Source organism: Pimephales promelas, chromosome 21 (genome assembly GCF_988280905.1).
Source record: "Pimephales promelas chromosome 21, fPimPro1.hap1.1, whole genome shotgun sequence".
In the NCBI taxonomy this organism is placed as follows: domain Eukaryota; kingdom Metazoa; phylum Chordata; class Actinopteri; order Cypriniformes; family Leuciscidae; genus Pimephales; species Pimephales promelas.
In genome coordinates, this window is record NC_142789.1 from 21772715 (window position 1) to 21795066 (window position 22352).

At 35.7% G+C, this 22352-nt stretch overlaps 1 protein-coding gene across 3 annotated transcripts; it reads left to right on the forward strand.

Annotated features, from left to right (window-relative positions):
* Positions 1-376: 376 nt before the first annotated feature.
* Positions 377-16809, forward strand: alpl (alkaline phosphatase, biomineralization associated). 3 transcript variants are annotated; one of them, XM_039673712.2, is made up of 12 exons: positions 377-513; positions 5138-5263; positions 6015-6134; positions 7845-7960; positions 8267-8441; positions 9199-9374; positions 9641-9781; positions 10198-10267; positions 10654-10788; positions 12013-12204; positions 12308-12427; positions 14403-16809. In XM_039673712.2, exons 2-12 carry the CDS (start codon positions 5194-5196, stop codon positions 14666-14668), a joined length of 1581 nt encoding a protein of 526 aa, XP_039529646.2. In that variant the 5' UTR covers positions 377-513; positions 5138-5193; the 3' UTR covers positions 14669-16809. The 3 variants fall into 3 exon arrangements, with proteins under 3 accessions (XP_039529646.2, XP_039529647.2, XP_039529648.2); XM_039673713.2 differs by having other exon boundaries at positions 399-513; positions 5145-5263; XM_039673714.2 differs by lacking the exon at positions 377-513 and adding an exon at positions 543-702.
* Positions 16810-22352: the final 5543 nt, after the last annotated feature.

A 22352-nucleotide genomic window follows, 5' to 3' on the forward strand; every position in this document is an offset into this window, starting at 1 on the left:
ACCAAAACTTCTGCACGTTTTTGTTGTGTATCTGATTCATCACCTTAACCTGATATATATATATATATATATATATATATATATATATATATATATATATATATATAGCCTATTTCATTTCAATATTCATTAGGCTACTTTTACACAGCATAAATTTCTTAAGTTAATCTATCTGCAATCTGGCATGTCTGCTGCTTTGACAATATTGTTGTTTAAAGCAAATAAAGAAATGCAGGAATGAAGGAGGATAAAAAATAAAACTGCCGAATAAATGGGAAGAACTATGTTCTTCTTCAACTCAAATGGCTCCTATCAACAGGAGGAGCTCGCGCTTCAGATAGCGCTATTATTAATAGTGGACTCTATGGGGTCTCGGTCTCTCTCTCTCTCTCTCTCTCTTTGGCTGTCGCGTTGTGTAGCGTTATAAAAGCCCGACTAGAGAACTGTGAACGTGATTCCTGTGCTGCTGAAACCGCAGACGTACACGGATACATACAGCGCACGAGCACAGGGGTGAGTACAGGACCACTTTTAGCGGTGGTTATCTGCTGAATGACTCTGTTCATACACCGCCTCATGTGACTGGAGTTCTAATGACAACGCGCGGGGAAGAGTTGGGGAGTTGTGCTGTTATTCATTCAATCCAATCCAACAAGTTGCTCAGGTTGCGTTGTGAATGATCTCAGTTTGTAGCCTATAACGGTGAGTCGCTCTTCCAACTTTACTGCAATTCACAATGACTCGCTCCAGACCAGCAGTGTGGGAAATGTTGATGGTGTTCTGTCTAACGGTAATCTCGTGTTGGCATCCAATTCCTACATTTTATGATCTCAAAAGATGAAAGGATGTTTGAACAGGGAAACGCTTTTCTGTGCATCACTGCACACGAGACACTGGGAGCCGAGTGGCAGGGATCCAGGGAAAACAATTATAACTGTAAAGACATGGATTTAATGCTGACAAAGCAAGACAAAATATAGGTTAATGACTAATAAATGTCAGACGAGATATGTAAAACAGAAGAAATGTACTCATTCATGATGGTTGCATACATCAATCAAGTAGCCTATTGAATACCTTTCTACAAAAATACTTTCATTTAAAGGCAAAAACATTTGCTTCAAATTTCATGTCAGGCATAAGAAGACGTTTAATGACCTTGACACCTTCCTGAAGGTCCTCTCTGGAGGGGTCCTCTCTGTTTTATGGTGTCCGTGTCACATGAGAGTGTAATGGCTTCCTGCATGTTGGTTACGTCATATTGACTTTGATTTGGTGGTCAGAAGTTTTTATCTTATATTTTAATGCTATTTTATAATAACACTTAATCACTTTTAAAGAATCGATATTAAAAGATTATGAAAAAAGTTGGCCTTTTTAAAAAAGATGTTAATCAAAGAAGTGTTGCCTTGCCTTAGAGGTTACATAGGGAGAGATGAAAAATAGAAATTTTAGTTCAAGATTTTTCAAGGATTCCAATTGATCTCATTATGACTGCTTCCAAATTATGATTAAAAAATCCATTGGCATTCCTTTAGAAAGTATGGATGAGGGATCAAATTGTTGAGACAGGTCTGTGACATTCTGTCAGACTATGAGCCTTGTGCCTCACTTTTGTCTTTCTCTGCTTTATTTGTGATTGTTGTCTAGTCGAAAAGGTTATCTTGTCTATCAGAGCACAACAGAATTAGAAGAAAAATAGAAACAGCATAAAGAGAAAATAATGCGATGCAGGGACAGGAATGAAAGGTTTTGTTTTACTTCCTAAGTGCTTCCCAGACATAATATGCGTTTGTGAGCTTTTTATTGATCATGTGCCCAACTGATTTGTATGCACGGATACTAATGTAGTTGTAGATGTAACAATAGAAAGCCCAGTGCAGCCTCGGTTTTTATAAACTTGAGAACATTTAAAATTACTGCTCTTCCTTAAAAGGTTTTGTTGGTCAGAGAGACTCATCGGCATAATTAGATTAATTTTGTTTTGTTTTGTCGTGTTTACCAAGATGTATAGCCTAATAAAATTCTTATGTCCGTATTGACGTTCTGTGATGGAATGGCCTCTAGGATGTGAAGAGTTAAATGTAAATCATGTTACGTGTGATCTAATGTTCTGTTTATTAGAAGAATGCTTGAGTTGTAGTTATGCCTTCAGGGGGTTACTGGCATTAACGAAACAAAGACAGGTTCTGACAAAGCAACAACTGATTTGTTTTGGTAAAATAGGATGCCACTCTAGGGTAGACATGAAATTGCATGTCCTACTGAAAGCACTGAATTTGATAGTTCTGAACATATTATTCATTCTCTGATGTTCCTTTCAAAATAATGTAAAGTCTCTTTATGTAAGATGAAGGCATGAAGGGAGATTGTCTCCATCAGTAATAACACTAATCTAATCCTCCTGAGCACATACTTGCAGCTCTAATTCGCGGTTGTTGTCCGGGCCATTGTGCCGGAAGGATAGGTGGTTTTCTGTTTCTGTTTTGGATGTGATTTCCTCTTCCAAGAGAAGGACATCTCTACATTCAGATGCCATGAATCGGGAAGGAGTTTCTGTTTTGTTGACCACTTTGCTTTCCGGTTTGCTGCTCCTTTGTGTTTTGGCACTGCTGTGTTTCTTCACCTGCAGACTAGCTTCAAGAGTACTGCCAACTGGAGCCCCACTGCGTTTTTGACCTAGCTTGTGAATGAGCCTCAAATCATGGTAAAAACCTTGAGCTAGTGGGGGGTGGCTAGAAGTTTACTGGTTTGACGTGCAATGGTGTGTTGATTATAACACAGGAAACAAATGTTGGCCTCCTCTTGATTTTTAGGGTTGTGAATTGTTTTATAATAAAATACCAAAGGGTTTGGACCAATATTGTTCCCTTACATCTTAACCCATCTTTAAACGTAACCATACCTTGAAACCTTGGGTTGCAATGGATCGCACTTGATCCAAGATCCCTATGGACCAGCCCCCCGTTGTTCGGCACGCAAAAAAAAAAAAAAAAATGTAAAAAAACCATCTCTGCAGGTATTCTCGTAAACATTCATTTTTATGTCATAAGTGAACTTAAAGAGTCGAGAAAGAAATCAAATGCGTATCATTATTAGATTCATTCAGTAGGGCTTAAAGTGACAGCAGCCTATTAATATCGGCTGCTAAGTCATTATTGTTAATCAAACAACAAAACACATCTTTAAAAAGATAGTTCACTTTGAAATTAATTTTTGATATGTTTTAGCTTACCTCAAGGGCATCCAAGATGTAGGTGTCTTTGTTTCCACCACAGTATTTTCAATTGTGATATTTTTAGGTCAAACCATTCTTGTCTGTCAGTCATATAATGGAGGTATATGGGGTCCTCCTCAAAGATCATGCAAAGAGAAGTCCGAATTAAACATAATTTAATGACTCGTAAATGTAAGTATACACTGATGGCCTAAGACACGAAACGAGCAGTTTGTGTGAGAAAACGAACAGTATTTATATAATTTGTACCTCTTGTAATCACAGTCACGTCCAAGTACTCTTAATCTATCTATTTTTTTTTTAATTTACACACTATTACTAAATATTTACTTGTCTTTGATAATGTTTAATTATTAAAAACAAGATTTTTGCTGTGGTATCGACGTACTTAAAGTGGGCTTTACGTACTAATAAATGAAAAGTAAACACCCATTCCCTCAATTTTCTTGCCGATCCACTAAATTATCCGATTCTTGACTCGTAAACTGTCCGAACCGCAAGTTTATTGATCCTTTTTGCAATACAACTTAAACACAGTAAGTAGCCTTGTATACTATGGAAATATATTTTTAAAAGAAACAGTGTAATAACAATTAACCATTTGTGTTTTCTAAGTTCTCTCCTCTTTGATGGGAGTCAAATGTGTAAGTGATAAAATGCTATAAAATCCAGCTCCTTTAGTTAGACATGATGACTGCAGCTACCAATATCTCATGTTCTCATTAAAGAATCCTGCTGAAGATTCCTACAATACCTAACAATTTTGATGTAATTACATAGTAGTTAATGACACCTAATATAAAGTGTAAACCCTATAGCTGTGCATTTCATCAATGCTTGACGTGGCTTTTTTCCAGCCGTAAGGCCGTCTAATTCGATCCAATGGCGGTATTCGATTAGTAGTAGAAGTCTCATGGCAAAGGGATTTTTAATTAAATGCAATACATTTTTATCTTACTACTAACTCATAATTTCATCTGACTCCATAAATGAAAAGGTTTTTCAATGATATCTGTGCATCATTAAATATATGTGAATGTTTGACTATTCCTTTTAACTCTAATAAAAATAAAGTCAAAGTCTGTTAAGCCCAGAACACACCAACCCAATGGTCGGCCGTAGGGCAGTTTTTGTCTTCTCGGTGTGTTCCGCACGGTTCCGTGCCGTCGGCTGAAATTGGTAGTGCACCAGTTTTTCCGGTCTTACAACACCATGTGGTCATGGGCAATGTATAGGTTGATTGAGGCCCTGATGTTGATTGATGTTTTCTGTGCAATGACTAAAGAACCCCTTCAAAAGGATGTGAAGTAAGCTGAGGAATTCGAGCTGATTGTGTTCGTAATAGAAATCGTGCGGTCCTCCTGTGCCTTAGAACCGAGGTGTCCAGTTAATCAGCTTTGTCATGGCTATTAAAGCACTGTGTGCAATGGCACTCAATCCCATTAAAGTGACCTTGACTAAAGAGTAGAAGACAGAGAGGTTTAATAATAATGCAGATGGACCTTTACTCAAATTATTGTTCAAATATGGCACCAAATGATTGTTTGTATTAGTTTTCGTGACATGCATCCCCAGCTGAAACAATCTGCCCTCTTATTTCAGTTGTTTTCACACATGAATATAATATTATAATGGAAAAAAACAAGTCTTGGGATGGTAAATAGTTGTTTTCTGTGCTTAAAGATGAAGTGTGTAATTTCTGTTGCCAAATGTAACGACAACAATAATGATTGTTTTCAAATCAGGGAGGTCTATAATAGCTGGAGAAAAGAAGCTCCGCCCGTTCTAACAAATACGCGGACACAGAGCTCAAATCATCATATGAACGGCTTACTTTAAGTTGAAATTGGGAAAAGAAGACACATTTTAGCATTGACTAAAACTTTTTTTCCACTGCAGATTTTAGAGTCTTCTGAGATCCTTGGAACGCGGGTTATTCTGCAAACGGTGACAAAATGAAGGTCGCTGCACTTCTTATCCTCGGTTGCCTGGTTTGGGAAGGTTTGGCAAAGCCTCAGTTTCCAGGTCAGTTAAGATACAATTTTTTTTTTTTTACAATTTGTTTATTGGCCTTTTGCCTGTATTAGATAAGACAATTGCATACTTTTCTCTGCAATAAGCATTTTGTCTCTTTAAAAATAAATAGGATGCTCATTATAAAAGTGGTGCTAAATCCTGTTCCTGAAGATTTAACTTCTGGGAAAGTGTACCTCCAACCCAAATCAAATACACCTGAACCAGCTAGTCAAGATCTTCTATAAACACTTGTATTGGATAAGATTTAGAACGAAACTTTTGGAACAGGAATGAGCCCTGCCATAAAGTTTGCTTGTAGTGTCTTTGAATTATAGAGTCATGGCGTTACGCTGTTTATGAAGCAGCACTCATCTGACACTATCTCAGGCCAGGTTTATTATACTGAAGGTCTTCTTTTCGACCTTGGTTCAAGTATGGGCTTTGGCATATAATAAAACAAATTTCAAATGTACGTTAGCTTCTATAAGAAGATTGGACCCTCGGGTCAGATGGTCCCAGATACGTTCATTTTCGTGATTGTTGGTTTAAGAAGCTTATGTGGACAGAAGATATGCATAAAATAGAAATTCAGTGGTTGCCCTGCATTTGTTATATATTTAGCTCATTTTAGTTTAGAGAAAGATAGCATACTCATCATCCCTCAAGGGCATTGTCATTATCTTGTTTTGCAGGAGCATCTTTGCTGATTGTGTTATTATTTGTGGGCAAACATGTAAACAAGTTTTCTTACTGCTTGTAGAACAAGAGAAAGACCCTGATTTCTGGAAGGGTTGGGCTCAGCGCACACTGAAAAATGCTTTGGACCTCCAAGAGCTCAACAAGAACGTTGCCAAGAACGTCATCCTTTTTCTTGGTGATGGTAAGTCACGCCATTCATGGATCCTTGTGGATTTTTACCGTGAGATATTTATCAGGTTCTAAATTATGGACCGTAAATTGAAAATAATTTTAATTTCTGTTCTTTTAAACAATATCAATCTACTTTGCTCAACCAAGCCTTGAAAACTGTTTGTGCAATACTAGGTATAATGAAAAGAGTTAAATATTTTTAAAAGCACCACTACACTGGATGAACCTGACTCAAAATTAAGCATTAACACGGGTAGTGATGGATATCAAGTTAATGAGAAATAAGCTAATTAACCACAGTTAATGTCAGGTTCAATGTCAGGTTTCTTCTGGACAAATTTGAAAGCTCAATGTATATCAAAGAGAGGTTAAGCAAAAAAAGGATAGAGGGAAGAGGCAGTTTGATTTATTCTGGTTGAAAAATTAAGATTATCTCAGTAACAATAAAAATCATAATATTTATTGGAAATAATTTAGCTTATTGTACACCACATCCATATGAAAGGAAAGCAATGCTGGTATAAAACACCTGAGTTTACAAAACCTAAAACCTAATAAACACATACTTGCTACAAAATGGATGATTTCACATACGAGATTTTCTAGAAGCGACTGTTGAAATAGAGATACGAGAAGATTTTGATCAGTTGACCTGTTGGTTCATGCATTAAGATTATTAAAATGACAATGTGACTTGTGAATTTCTTGGAGGTCAGCCAACCAAGTTCAGAAAAGACTTCTGAATTTTCATATAGGTTTTGTAATCCTGTAGATGATATAAATCCTTTGATGTTAAGTTCATTCAAGGATTTACTTCAAATGGTAACTGATTTATAATACATTAGAAGGATCGGCACACTGTGTGCATTTCATTCACTAAAAACATATTAAAAGAGCCATTTGTTCATGAATTGGTCTACACTGGTAGCACTGTTATGTGCCCACAAGGACAACTCAATAAAAACGTTTATTGCCATTATTTTGCAGTACACAGTCTTTTCATCTCATCACATTCAATTCAGACAGCAAACATGGATCAAATATGACGTAATTTGCCGGTTGACTATGAAAATGCTGGCAAGATTGATCTTAGGGTTTTAAGAGTCAATATCATTCAAACGAATAATTGGAAATTGATTACTTGTTTTTATAGTTCTAGTTTAAAGTTATGAAGATTGCTTGGAATATATATTTATTCAAGATGTCAAGGTGAATTAATAAACGGTTGCATAAACATTTAGACTACTCAGATTTAATTGCTCTTTTTTTTAGTTCATAGTATTTTGGATACGGTTTCAATTCATAATTGCAAATCAAACCACACAACCCGCATATTGCATTAACACATTGCATTTTGTGTAATATTTTATCATTTCATTTTGAGTGTTCTACGAGTATAAGAATTGAAGACAGATGGGATTGTGCTTTTTGAACATTTCTTCTTATAGAGTTTTGTACAGTTCTGCAAGCCTGAGACTTTTAACTGAACTCTTTTGTCCTTGAGCTTTTAAGAATAGCAGGTGGTTAAATGACAAGTGGTCATTTCATCTCACTTTTCTGAATAAACTTCAAGAATTAATTTGAGAATGGCTTGTTCCTTTCTCAGGTAATATCAGACCATGTTATTCATGATAGATGGTGCTTGAAGGAAAGCATAATTTTGATTTATTTTTGGTTAAAAATAGTCTGTTTTAATCATGGCAACTTTTGTTGTCGGTAGGTATGGGTGTATCTACGGTCACAGCAGCACGGATTCTAAAAGGTCAAATGAGTGGACAGAGTGGTGAGGAAACACAACTGGAGATGGACAAATTCCCCTATGTTGCCCTCTCTAAGGTACATCCCTTGTGTTGTAATCCCATCATGCCATTCCTTTGTGTTCATAATCCATGCAGTCGCCCACCCCGGGTCACAGAGAACAGATATAAATCATAGTTTGATTCTGTCAGGGTTCTGTCACATCTGATTGGTTGATCTCGTTTGTTGAGAGAGCTCTGACATTCCCAGTTTGTCATGTTGTCTTGTATTGTATTCCTTGTGCTATGTGCTCTCTAGTCAATTGGCTTTATGCACAGCTCCATTATAAGTGCTCTGCTGAAATAATCCCTTCAGCTAATAAAATTGTGCATGTTTTTCCCCCAGACATATAACACCGATGCTCAGGTACCAGACAGTGCAGGCACTGCCACGGCATATCTGTGTGGGGTCAAAGCCAACGAGGGAACGGTTGGAGTGAGCGCGGCATCTGTAAAATCCCAGTGCAACACCACTCAGGGGAACGAGGTCACCTCCATTCTTAAATGGGCCAAAGAGTCGGGTGAGATGCTCTATTGAATCCTCTCATACCGCGGCTATAATGCATCTATCCCGACTTCTATTGTAATTAGAATATAGATGGGATATTTCTGGTCTCATTTTTTTTTTGTTTTTTTTTTTTTGCTAGCAATCCATTAGCTTATTTTTGCATGAGAGAAACAAAGGTGACACTTGCACACAAAAAAAAACCAGTCGAGCAGATTTCAGAAAGTGGAAAACACGTCCTTATCTGAAGTAAGAGGAATAAATCAGAAGGGTGACAGTTTGACTGAGCGCAGCACGCAGGCGGCTTTCTCATATTTTATTCTCATGTTGAAAATAAAAACAAATGAAGCGTTTTATAAGATGGAAGTCCTCCGCTGAAGGTAGAGGTGAACGTAGCCGAGTGGAATTTGCTCAACATGACCAGAATAAACATTTTAAAATCCAGCTGAGAGGTTTAAAATGCGGACGGTCTAATCAGTGTCAAACTGATAACCTGATTTGATGTGAGTACAGGGGAAAATGCTCTCTCACTTGAGTGCTTGTGCTCAGAGAATGCATTAAAATAGTGTGCCATAGAACTGCTTGACCTTAGCCAGACAACATGGCTTTAAATCAACTGTTTCCTTGTCCAATACAACATTTCTAGGCTGATGCAGTGCATACTTAAGTTAGTTTTCTGCCAGTCCGTCTGTTGATTTAGTAATCAACTAGAATATAGATATAGTGATTATATTGAACAATTAACAGTTGCACCTATCTGTATTTTTCCTCAGGCAAATCAGTGGGAATCGTCACAACAACACGAGTGAATCATGCCACCCCGAGTGCCTCGTATGCCCACTGTGTAGATCGGGACTGGTATTCAGACGGGGAGATGCCAGCGGAAGCGCTGCAGAGTGGATGCAAAGACATTGCCAGACAACTCTTTGAAAATATCCCCGACATTAATGTGAGTTTTTATATATATTTTAGAAATATATTAATAATAAAAATAACTATTATTATTTTTGTTACATAATATTTATAAAATATTTAAAGTACTAATTACTCATTATTTTAGCTGCATACATTTTAATAGTGCAGAATCTTCAATATTTCTACTGTATTTAACATCATAATGTGTTTACATTTAAACTATTTTGGTTTAAATGGGCTTTTCTTTTAGACCGCAGTGTGTACAATAAAAATGTGATGTTTTTCTTTTTGGATTGGCAGGTAATTATGGGGGGTGGGCGGAAATATATGTACCCCAAAAACACACCAGATGTGGAATACCCAGGAGACAAGAAACACAACGGTACACGCAAAGATGGCAGAAACCTTGTGGGGGAGTGGATTGACAGAATGAAGGATAAGGTGAAAACAGTCACTTCATTCCATCTTTTCATTTATAATGTCATGTTCAATTACTTTCAGAAAACAAAAAACAAACAAACAAAAAAAACATTCCACACTATGCCTCTGCTGACAAGTCTTTTTTTATTTTCTGTGTTTGTCTGACTCCGGCAGTGTATTTGTGCATTTTGATGATGCCCTCTTTATTGACTTTATTGAAGCTCTTGAGGCCTCTAAAGCAGGCTTTACAGCTGTGCACTGCACTTAATAACAGATGAAGACAATTTTTACTTGCTGTGAGACTGGATTACAGAGATTTGGTTGCAAGATATTGGATCATAGCTTTGTCATACATTCTATAAAGCATCTAAATGTAAGAGGTCACCGCTATTTCTCTAACCTATTTGTTGTTTCTCTCTAAACCTTTGTGCAATCAGAGAGGTTACTATGTTTGGAACAAGAAGGATCTCCTTTCCCTGAATCCAAATAATGTGGATTATTTGTTGGGTGAGTTTCATTAACATTCTGGTTGTGACCTTTTTTGAGATAATGTCTGGTGACACTTTATTTTTTAAGGTGACTTAGTTACACGTTACTACAACATGTATTCACTATAGTAATAACTTACTAATAAGTTACTAACCCTAACACTTACCATAACACTATAGTAAGTGCATGTAGTTAATTACTCAGAACTTGTTACACTTGTACAGTGTTGCAGTGTAATTATATATAAATACTGAGTAATATTATTTAACAACATGTACTTTTCTATAGGGTTGGATTAAGGTTTGGGTGAGGGTTATTTCTATGTTAAGTACATGTAACAAGGACACTATAAAATAAAGTGTAACCCAATGATTTACTGAATTCCTGCTCTATTTGCGCTGCAGGTCTGTTTGAGCCAGCAGACCTGTCCTATGAGCTTGAGAGAAACCAAGAAACCGACCCTTCCCTCACGGAGATGGTAGACGTGGCCATTAAGATCCTGAAAAAAAATGAACGAGGGTTCTACTTGCTGGTGGAAGGTAAAATATAGTGTACATCACTATTCATTAGACCGCCGACGTGCAACGGAAGGTCATTTTAACATCTAATTAAACTAGTATCGATTTGGCTTTTTTTAGTGCTGCTGGGGAAGCTACTCTAAAAAGTTGTGCTCAAAAGTTTACATACACCTTGCAGAATCTGCAAAATAGCTGAACTTATAAAAATTAAATCTGTTTAAAAGTTTACACAACCTTGATTCTTAGTACTGTGCCATTTTTTTTTTTTTGTTTTGTGATGGTTGTTCTTGAGTCCCTTGTTTGTGAGCTGTTAAACTGCCCAATGTTCTGCAGAAAACAGACATTTCTGCAAGGTCTTCAGTTTTTCAGAATATTTTAAGCCTTTCCAGCTGTTATTGTACGATTTTGAGATCCATCTTTTCACACCGAGGACAATCGAGGGACTCAAAGGCAACTATTTAAAAAGATTAAAACATTCACTGATGCCCCAGAAGGAGAAACTATGCATTAAATTGTACTTAATTTGCCTTCCGGGAAACATGTAACCATCTTCTGTTGCTTCCGAAGGGCAGTACTAAATGGAAAAATATATATTTAAAGAAAATATGAACAATTTGGTCATCTTTTCACCCCTATCTTAATACATTGTGTTTCCTTCTGGAGAAATATATATAGGCCTACATTACACACACACACACACACACACACACATATACAGTATATATGTATATATATACGTTTGTGTGTTTGTTTTAATTAAATATTTAACTATATTACCAGTTTAAAATGTATTTAAGAAATGTAGTATTTATGTAGCATGAAAACAGCAAAGACGATGATCAAAAAAAGATCTAAAAAATTAAAATCGAAAAAAACAAAAAACAAGAAAAATATAAACATTTCACAGCTACACAAATCTATGTAACTAAACTACAAACATAGTATAAACTGCAGTATTTAAATATTAATCTCATTAAACATTTGGATGGTGACCGAGTTGAATGAATTAATTTGATGATTGCCTCGGTTTGCTCGTAGAAATGCAATGTGACAAAAATGTCAAAATCAACCACTTATTAATCAAATTAAAGTGAAATTAAAATGAATTTTAAAAGCTGCACCATAACAGCTCAGCAGCTGTCAGGTGTTGGCACTATAACAACCCTTTCGTCTACTGAAGTGAAAGATATTTACAGAATGAATGCATGTTTATATGAGACCTCTGACCGGGCTGTCCGATGACAGGTGGGCGCATTGACCACGGACACCATGAGGGCAAAGCGAAGCAGGCCTTACACGAGGCCGTGGAAATGGATCGGGCCATTACTCGAGCTGGCCTCCTCACCAGCGTTTATGACACATTAACCGTCGTCACGGCTGATCACTCTCATGTCTTCAGCTTTGGAGGCTACACACCTCGGGGAAACTCAATCTTTGGTAGGCAGTGAAGGCTCAAGGCATGTTGGGAGCAGTTTAATTACCGAATGATTTCTTGGTGATTCATGGCCCAGACTCAGTGCTTTCAAAATCCTTTCCGCAGGTTTGGCCCCCATGTTGAGTGATATTGACCAGAAGCCCTTCACATCCATTTTGTACGGAAATGGCCCAGGGTTCAAGAATGTTAACGGTTCTAGAGAAAATGTCTCAACTGTGGACTACGGTAAGTAATTACAAAGTAATTACAGGTTTATCGCTTCCTGGTTGTGCCTGGGGACCTACTTTTTGGAAATTTGGAATGTTGCACTCTAAAACATGCTTTTTTTTTTAATTACATTTTTAAACAAACGTTTGGGTTTGTCCATATTTCTCCAAAGTTGGATTAAAACAACCCAGCATTTTTAGAGTGTGGGTTCCCTTTCAGTCGGTCACGTTGTAAACCTTTAAAGGGATACTCCACTTTTTTTGTAAATAGGCTCATTTTACAACTCCCCCAGAGTTAAACAGTTGAGTTTCACCGTTTTCAAATACATTCAGCCAATTTTCTGATATTTAGAAGAATATGAGTAACCAGACAGTTTCTGGTCTCATTGACTTCCATAGTGTATTTGTTTTCCTACTATGGAAGTCAATGAGACTAGAAACTGTCTGGTTACTGATATTCTTCTAAATATCAACTGTTTAACTCTGGGGTAGTTGTGAAATGAGCCTATTTCCAAAAAAAAGTGGAGTATCCCTTTAAATAGTTTTATGACACGTTACATAGCCACTAAAACATAATGTAAAATGCCTCTGATGATGTACATTCCATAATGTAATCTTGATGGATTGAAATGCTTACAATTCATCAAACTGCCTTGATGAGGACAAGAGGCTTCATTCACAAACATTAAAAAATCGTACAACGTTAAGCTTTTGAACGGTAGTTTACGTTATATTTTACATAATTTGATGTAATATGTTTTAATGTGAGACTTGTTGAATGGAACGGATCGGCATTGTTCTCTGAAACAGTGTCAACTCTAGTGTAACAGCGCCCTGAATGTCAAACTCAGTGGTAGTTGAATGATGATAAAGTGAATCTGTCTGTTCCCACCACACATATTTCTTCCTCTTCCCCTGTTTGACAAGCCATAGAATTATGGCTATTGTTCTGGCTTGGTCATTCTTTTGTCTCATTTTCTTCCCCATCACTCTCTCTCCCTGTTTGTCTCATTACTATTCCACAGCATAGGTTTGACTCTTTCAATTTCTGTTTTCACTGATAAAACACAATCCAAAAACAATGAAGAGACATTCATTGTCATCCCTGCTGTTGACACTCTTCTGGGGATGTCATATATTCCAGAACAAAGACAAATGGAACTGTACCATTTTTTTTATATTGTATTGACAAGTAGACAGAAATATAGAAAACTCACTGTTTTATTTTTTTCTGTGTTCTGATTTACTGGTACTGTTGACTGTCTTACTGTTTATTATTCGAAAAAGGAAGTGATTTTTATTATTCATTTTGTTTTTTATTGCTCATATATTGTAATCAATAATAATTATTTTTTTCTATTTTCTGAGAAATGCTTTTTTTTAGGCTACATAATTCTGTTTAAATTTTAGTTAGTTAATAATCATATTAATACATTGAGCTTATTATAATTTAATTTGAATTTAACATAATTATTCATATATGTATCTTAATTACTGACATATTTAAATAAAGTAGTGTTTTAATTTCAATATTAATATATTATCAATTGGATTTTAGTTTTAATTACTGAGAAATACGTTCAGTATACATGCTATTCTTTTTTTTTTTTGCTATTTTAATTTGTTAATATATTCAACGTAATATTAATCGGAATAATTCTTTTATAACATTATAATTTATTTCTCTTAATCATTGAGAATTTAATTTCATTCTGATTTGATAATATTCATGTTACTATTTAACTAAACTAAGGTGTTTCATAAATATTAAAGTTTTAATATAAATTTATTATTATTCATTTATTTCTCTTAATGGCAAGTAGCCTGAAAGCATTTCATTTAACTGTAATTTGTTAATATTCACATTAATATTTAACTAAATGTAAACTGTTCTTATTAAATATTAAATTAATTGTAATTAAATTTTAATATGATATTAAGATTAATATGAACAAATTGCAATTAAAAAAACTCTCCTTTCTTCTGCCTTACAGAGCAAAACAACTATCTGGCTCAGTCTGCCGTTCCCTTGCGCTCCGAGACGCATGGCGGTGAAGACGTGGCCATCTTCTCCAAAGGCCCCATGGCTCATCTTCTTCATGGAGTCCAGGAGCAGCATTACATTCCCCACGTCATGGCCTACGCCGCGTGCATCGGCCAAAACAAAGACCACTGCCGTGCAAACTCCGGCTCCTCTTCTCTCAGCCACATCTCCCCAGTGCTAGCCGTTCTTCTCTCAGTTACATGGCTTCTGTGCTGACCACTCTTCTTCAGATCATCTCTTATCCTACTGATTAGATCAAGAGCTGATTCTCTAAAGTGGAGTTTATGATTTTTTTTATATGTGATTCGTTTTTAAAGCATTTTGTCAACTTCAGGACCAATGTGTGGGCATTTTGAAGAGACCAATATGAAGAGACTCTGTTGCAATAATGGAAACAAATTGTAAAACGTGGTTAATTCCTTTTACTGTGATTCAGTACAGAAGTGCAAATGTGAGTGTGACATTGCTGTTCCCTAAAGAACATATTAATGAATAATTTAGATCAAATCTGGCCAGCAAAAATACTTCAGAAGGACGCCAAAAAAAAAATATCGCGCTTTCTGTGTCGCAAGGCAACATGCAGATTGACCGTCTGTCTGTGGAACGAATTGTTGTTTACCAAGCTCACATTACAGCAATTTAACTCTGTCTGCTTTCACATGAGATCAGTTTTTTCTTGAAAGAAATGAATGTTTATTCAGCAAGGATGGATTAAATTGATCAAAAGTGTCATAGAGCGTGGCAAAAAGTGACAAAAATATTTATACTTGAGTAAAAGCTTTTTTACTTTCTATTCATCAAAGAATCCCCAAAAAAGTATCATAGTTTCGACTAAAATATAAAACAGCACTAGCTACTGTTTTCAACATTGATAATAAGAAATGTTTCATAATAGAAACACCACTTTCGGACACTACTCGATCGTCTCTCGGCGCCCCTACCCCCTATGTAGGGGGTAGTAAGTAGAGCACTATATAGTGAGCTCACCAGCATAATAGAAACACTACTTTCGGACACTACTCGATCGTCTCTCGGCGCCCCTAGGAAGTAGAGCACTATATAGTGACCTCACCAGCATAATAGAAACACCACTTTCGGACACTACTCGATCGTCTCTTGGTGCCCCTACCCCCTATGTAGGATAAGGATAAGAAACACCACTTTCAGACACTACTCGATCATCTCTTGGTGCCCCTACCCCCTATGTAGGGGGGTAGGGAGTAGAGTACTATATAGTGACCTCACCAGCATAATAGAAACACCACTTTCGGACACTACTCGATCGTTTCTTGGTGCCCCTAGGAAGTAGAGCACTATATAGTGAGCTCACCAGCATAATAGAAACACCACTTTCAGACACTATCGATCGTCTCTCGGTGCCCCTACCCTATAGGGGGTAGGGAGTAGAGTACTATATAGTGACCTCACCAGCATAATGGAAACACCACTTTTGGACACTACTTAATCGTCTCTCGGCGCCCCTAGGAAGTAGAGCACTATATAGTGAGCTCACCAGCATAACAGAAACACCACTTTCAGACACTACTCGATCATCTCTTGGTGCCCCTACCCCCTATGTAGGGGGGTAGGGAGTAGAGTACTATATAGTGACCTCACCAGCATAATAGAAACACCACTTTCAGACACTACTCGATCGTCTCTCGGCACCGTCGATTACGTCATTGCTGTCGCCCGTCCGTCTTTTCAGCGCAATGCATGACGGTATGTAGGGCTTGGGTTAGTGACCATCGGTTGTATACTACTTTTCAAAATGCATTCTGGGATACATTGAATGGACTATATAGGGTATAATAATCATCACTATACATTCGGACAGCACTACAAAATGGCGAGCTCACTATATAGCCCACTATATAGTGAGTAGTGGTAGATTTTGGACATAGCCTATGTCTGTTTAGGAGCTCCATATTTTTTACTGTATTTTTGATTAAATAAATGCAGCCTTGTTGATCATAAGGGACTTTCAAAAACATTTAAAAATACCGACCCCAAATTTTTGAACAGTAGTGTTTGTCAACACTAGAAGAGTTTGACATTTGTGTAGTGTGAGCTTGGCTTTTATAGTTACCTGATATAGTTACATATCATCAGGTCTAATGTGAAAATGACTCGAAGGATTTTTTTTTTTTTTTCAGCATTTTATAATTTTTTTCCTACATTTGAAATCAAAATACTATCTACCTCACTGGCATGTGATGTCCTGCATTACATCCCGCTGTGAAGACCAGTTCAAAAAACTCCAATAAAAGCAAGTCACTCATTTTGAGCAACTATTACAATTGACAAAGGACTCAAGCCACGTTTTTTTATAGGAATCCATTGTATGCAAAACAAAAGTACATTTAAATCCATTGGAAATGCTTGATTCATTATATTGAATGATCTGAAACATTTCTGTATCTGTATAACATGTTTGATGATCATCAGACCAAATGTGCTGTATATTTTTGAAACACTGTTTATCTTTCATGTTTTCACATTTTATTGAAATCTGAATCTGAATGGGGGTGCAATCGTTGTTTGTGTGTTTATAGCAGTCTGTAAGTCTCTATGAATGTTGGCAGTTCATGAATATTGACAAACATATGGATTTTAAGTAAATGAGAGTTTATATTCCTTTGCTATATTCAAAAATGCTCTCAAATACAGACATTACAAAAATATACACAGCTCTGGAGATACAAGAAAGATTTCACAATAAAGGAAAAATGTGTTGGGGAAAAAGATTTTTGCATGGGTCATTTTGTTTTAGGTGGCTTTCCTTCACTGTTGTGGTTTTAGTGAAACACATCACAGCTCAGCCACAGTAAATGGCTCTTGTAAACTAACATTGACATTTAGACATGAGGATCTATGCTGATAGTTTAGCAAATCTACCTACCATCGTCACATTTAAAAACAAAAACTTTTAGGAAAGAATATTTTATGATCCACTGTGACCACAGTGCTTAGATGCATTACCATAAAAACAACAATTATGCAGGATCGCAACAGATTTGTGGTAAAGCAAGTCAGTGAAACTCTGTCCTGCAGCATGATTTAGAGATATAGAATATAACACACACATTTTTATCCTCTCATTTCTGTCCCAGAGTGTGACAAAGCAGCCAGACTTTCTCCCGATCAGCCTGCTGCTTTAATGAGGGAATGTGATATTTGGATTTGATGTCACCTTAGAGACTACCTACTATGGAAATGAGGCGATATCATGGCCCCAAACTCATCTTCTTTTAGCTTCTTTGCCCTCTGTCGGAGTCCCAGTCGAGTTGACTTTATCATCACACTAACCGTTTTGCATAACATGACAGTTTGCCAAAATTTCCCCCACCCCCTTCTCCAAGGCTAGTGGTTTATATAATGTACATCTACCTATATCACCCTGACATTCAAATGCCAAAGCTGTTCATTTCCATAGGCTGAGAGCGCTAGTGTCCTTCTGCTGATAAAGAGCAGAGGGGATGTGGCAACTGCTGAAATGTTTTGTTGCTTGACCTTGAGAAATCTCAATTAAACTATTAGCTGAATATATAAAAAATATTTAAAAAAAAAATACATTTATTTATAATACAAAATTGATTTTATATATTAAAAGATGTATAGTAATATATATATACATAATTGATGTAATCTATATGTAATATTTATTAATACAAAATAAATGAGAGAAATCTGAGAGAAATCTCAATTAAACTATTAGCTGAATATATAAAAAATACATTTATTTATAATACAAAATTGATTTTATATATTAAAAGATGTATATTAATATATATATATATACATAATTGATGTAATCTATAAATATGTAATATTTATTAATATTAATATTTATCATTATTAATAATGATATATTCAATTAAAATATAATTATTATTATATGCTAAACAATACACAATATTGCCAACAGTGCTGTAAAATTGATTAAATCACATCTAATATATATATATATTAATATAATATATATTATATTAATATATATTAGGCCTATATAATACTATTAGTATATTTACTATATATATATATATAAATACACACACACACACACACACGCACACACACACACACACACACACACACACAATTTTATGTAATTTACAATTAATCATGAGCAATCAATTTGACAGCATTAATTACTAAATATTATTATGTTGACATTTCTATTTCTAATAATTATCTAATAATTTTAGGAGGTTTGCATGTTATAATGGAGTTTGAAACTATATTTTATTGCAATTGATATTAAAACTATGACAAATAGTGGTAACAGTAAACATGCTCAATTAAGCTTTATGTTAAATAATATAAGATTAGCTTGTTTGGGACCAAATGTGGATTTGTACTTGCAGATACTATTTATATTTTCCATAAAATATTTTTGGTAACACTTCATTTTAAAATGTCAGTGTTACAGTGCAATTATACATTTTATTACTGAAGAATAATAATTAACTACATGTACTTAGGGTATAAGGATGACGGTTTGGTTTAGGGTTAATTGTAATTATGCATAATTTATAGTTATTAAACATGTAACATTTGTATCAATGACACTGTAAAATAAATTGTAACCTATTTTTTAATTATTTTTTCATTGTTTGATTGTTCAACATTTACATAGACGAATGCAAAGTACATTTTCATGCTATGTTCATTTTATGTTAAATGACCCAATATTATTGAAACATAATGGATTTTGCTTCTAATGCTTAAAAAAAAAAAAAAAACGTGGAATACCATTTTCGCAGGAGAGTGCCAGTTACAGATGACCCTGAAGAGAATTTGATTGTATCTTCAAAGCCTCTTTTGGAGCGGCTGTGATTGACAGTGAATCCATCAGAGGAAGTCTTTATCTGTGAGAGCCGGGAATGAGGGCACTGTCTGACAACTCGCTTGCACGTGGCACCTATTGCGACTTTATCTGCCTCTCGCTTTCTTTCTCTTCAAACTAACCTCTTCCCCAGAAAGGATCCTGTGTGAAAGACTGCGTCCTCTGCAGAGCTGATCTGATGATCTGTCTTTTTGAGAGGCCTGGCATAAGGTGTGCGTAACTGGGCCGAATAATTTCGGGGGGTGGAAGGGGCTTGGGATGGACTCTTGCTCTCTTAGATCAAATCCAGGGAGCATTGCCAAGCTGACAGCCACTGGCTGTCCTCATAAAAGGAGTGCTGAGGCTGCAACAAGACAGTAATGCTCCCTTTTACAAAATCCACATCCATCTTTAACCCCTATTGCTCGCTCCCTGACCTCTTACACAAGCCTTCAGAACTTAGAAGCAGTCATAAAGTGACAATGTGTCTTGAACAATGCATCTACTTTTTCAGATCGAACAACATATTTGATTAAATGTGGGCTTTATTGTGGCTTAGCAAACCAAACACAGTAATTTTGAGTTCATATACGTCAGAGAAACTTGCTAACATATCATCCGTTTTGATCTATTTTGGATTTCTTTATGATATCCTGGTATGAGGAGTGGTGACGGATCCAGCTGGGTTTTGGTGGAGGTCATGAAGTATTTATTGAAAAAGAGAGCTTTTAAGTGTGTTGACAAAGCATTAGTATTGTACATATTGTGAGAGTTTCCCATAACTTATTAGCTTTTATGTTATATAATCTTTTTGTCATTTTCTGTCATCTCCGTCCTCACCCAAAAGCAAATTTAACATATTTTGAAGAACAAATTTTACAAGCAACATAGCTATAAACAATAACATTAATAATTTTATTATAACATACAATGTTTTTAATGAATTAAATGAAATTTTGATTATAAGACTTTACAATAAGGTTCATTAGTTAAGATAAACTAAGAGTGAACAATACTTCTTCAGCATTTATTAATCTTAGTTAATATTAATTTCAACATTTACTAATAATTTATTAAAGTTATTTGTTCACAAAATAATTATTGAATCTTGAACTAAATGGTTGTGTCCACAAAGACACATTTATATGCAAATGCAAACACCATATAAAAGTGAATTTTGCATCCGATGACCCCTTTAATAATTGTAAAGACGATCTAGCCTGATATCTAAGAGCATTTGGCATTAAATATCATCCATTCTCGCTCACACAATTTTTCATTTATAAACATGGACAGAATAACAAGTTCGGGCTTTCTGCAAAGCCCCGGGTGTGTTTTGCCTCAGTCTTTAAATTATTTGAGAAGGAGAACAGTTCTGCTTGGTCTCCCCCACATATTGCTTTGGTTTGTTCTTCATATGAGCTCAGCATAATGAGAATAATGAGAAGAAATAACCATAAATGAGTCCACAGATGAAAAGACATAAAATTAATTCAACCGAACACTTTGGCCCATTCTAAAAGCACGATTCTATTAAAAGGCCAATTTAGCGTTAGAATACAAAATACGGTCATCTTCCAAGTTTATGCAGATGGAGATTTTATATTTTATTCAAAACAAATATTTTCAACACTGCATGTTTAAATGTAAACACACCTACTGTATGCAACCATTGAACCATTTTTTATTTCAGCCCATTATCACCCCCAAGGCGTCACTTAACTGACGTTTGGACATGCTTCAATATCTGACGCTTTAGGCGCCCTTTAGTTAGATGACGCCCTAGGATCGTGTGTACCCTACCCCCACCCCACACCTAAACCTAACCGCGTCCTCTAACTGACGCTTTCCTTTAGCGTCAGTTAGATGACGCCGTAGGATCGCGTCATGTAAGTGACGCTAAAGGGCGCCTAAAACGTCAAATATTGAAGCATGGTCAAAGGTGACGCCTTGGGGTGAGAATGAGTTATTTATTTATAAGCACAGTTTGCATTCAGTTGAATGAACACTACTCCTGAGATCAGTTTATTTGTGAAGAAACGCGTCTATAAAGTGAATTACAGACTTTTGCCATTACAGACTGTATTTCCCGGCATGATTTCAAGACGCTATTCTGTTTTCTGTTCCTCCAAAAACCATCATCCCCAAACCCTGATCCTTCATGGTCTTTTCTTGCTTTGCACCAAAAGCCACAAGCTTGTAATAGTCACGACTTTTGAAAGATGGGGGAGTAAATCCTTCATTCACACTCTAAGAAGAAAAGGTTCAGTCGGTGTCCTTTTTGTGCCAAAAAAGGTTCTACAAAAGGAGAAACATTTTTATTGTTACATTATCATTATTATTTAACTATTAAATTCATCAAATTTAATCAAAATTAAAATAAAACAAAATTAACTAAATACATAAAATGATCCCATGAGAACTGACTGACAGAATCCTGGTTTTATCTTTATTTTACTTATAGAGAGAGTCAGGGTCAAACACTTTCATGTGTTTACTGAACATTCATTGTCCTGTGTTAAAGTTTCCTGTGTTGGTAGTTTTAACAATAACACAATGTAGTGGAAAATTACAGTACAGCTGGTTGCCATTGGTGTATTGGTGTTCATGCCACAAGTTAATGTTTGCACATGTTTCTATGGTTTTCAGCTTTTGAAATGCACAAACACAGGGAATACATGCGATTTCAGAATGAAAATATGTCCCCATCTCATTTTTAACCCCTCTGTTTTAACGCTTTAATAGGAAATGGCATCACTTTGCATTGATATTATGTTAAAATTATTTTTGTACTCAACTCAACCTCACCCTGTTTGCAATGTTATTGGTAGCCAATTAAATTACTAAGCAAATGTTTCATTCCAGGTAAAAGTTACTATTGGCTCTATATGACATTTTTTTTAACAACCTACTGTTTTGAAGTTGTCCTAAAGCAGAAGATGCAATTGTATTTTATGAGTAAAACAGCTTCTTAAACGAGAAAAAATGTTGGGCGAGACTTGATTTGGATTTTGACATACATTTTTTTACTCTGACATACTAATGAATTAAAATACAATTAATGAATAAATT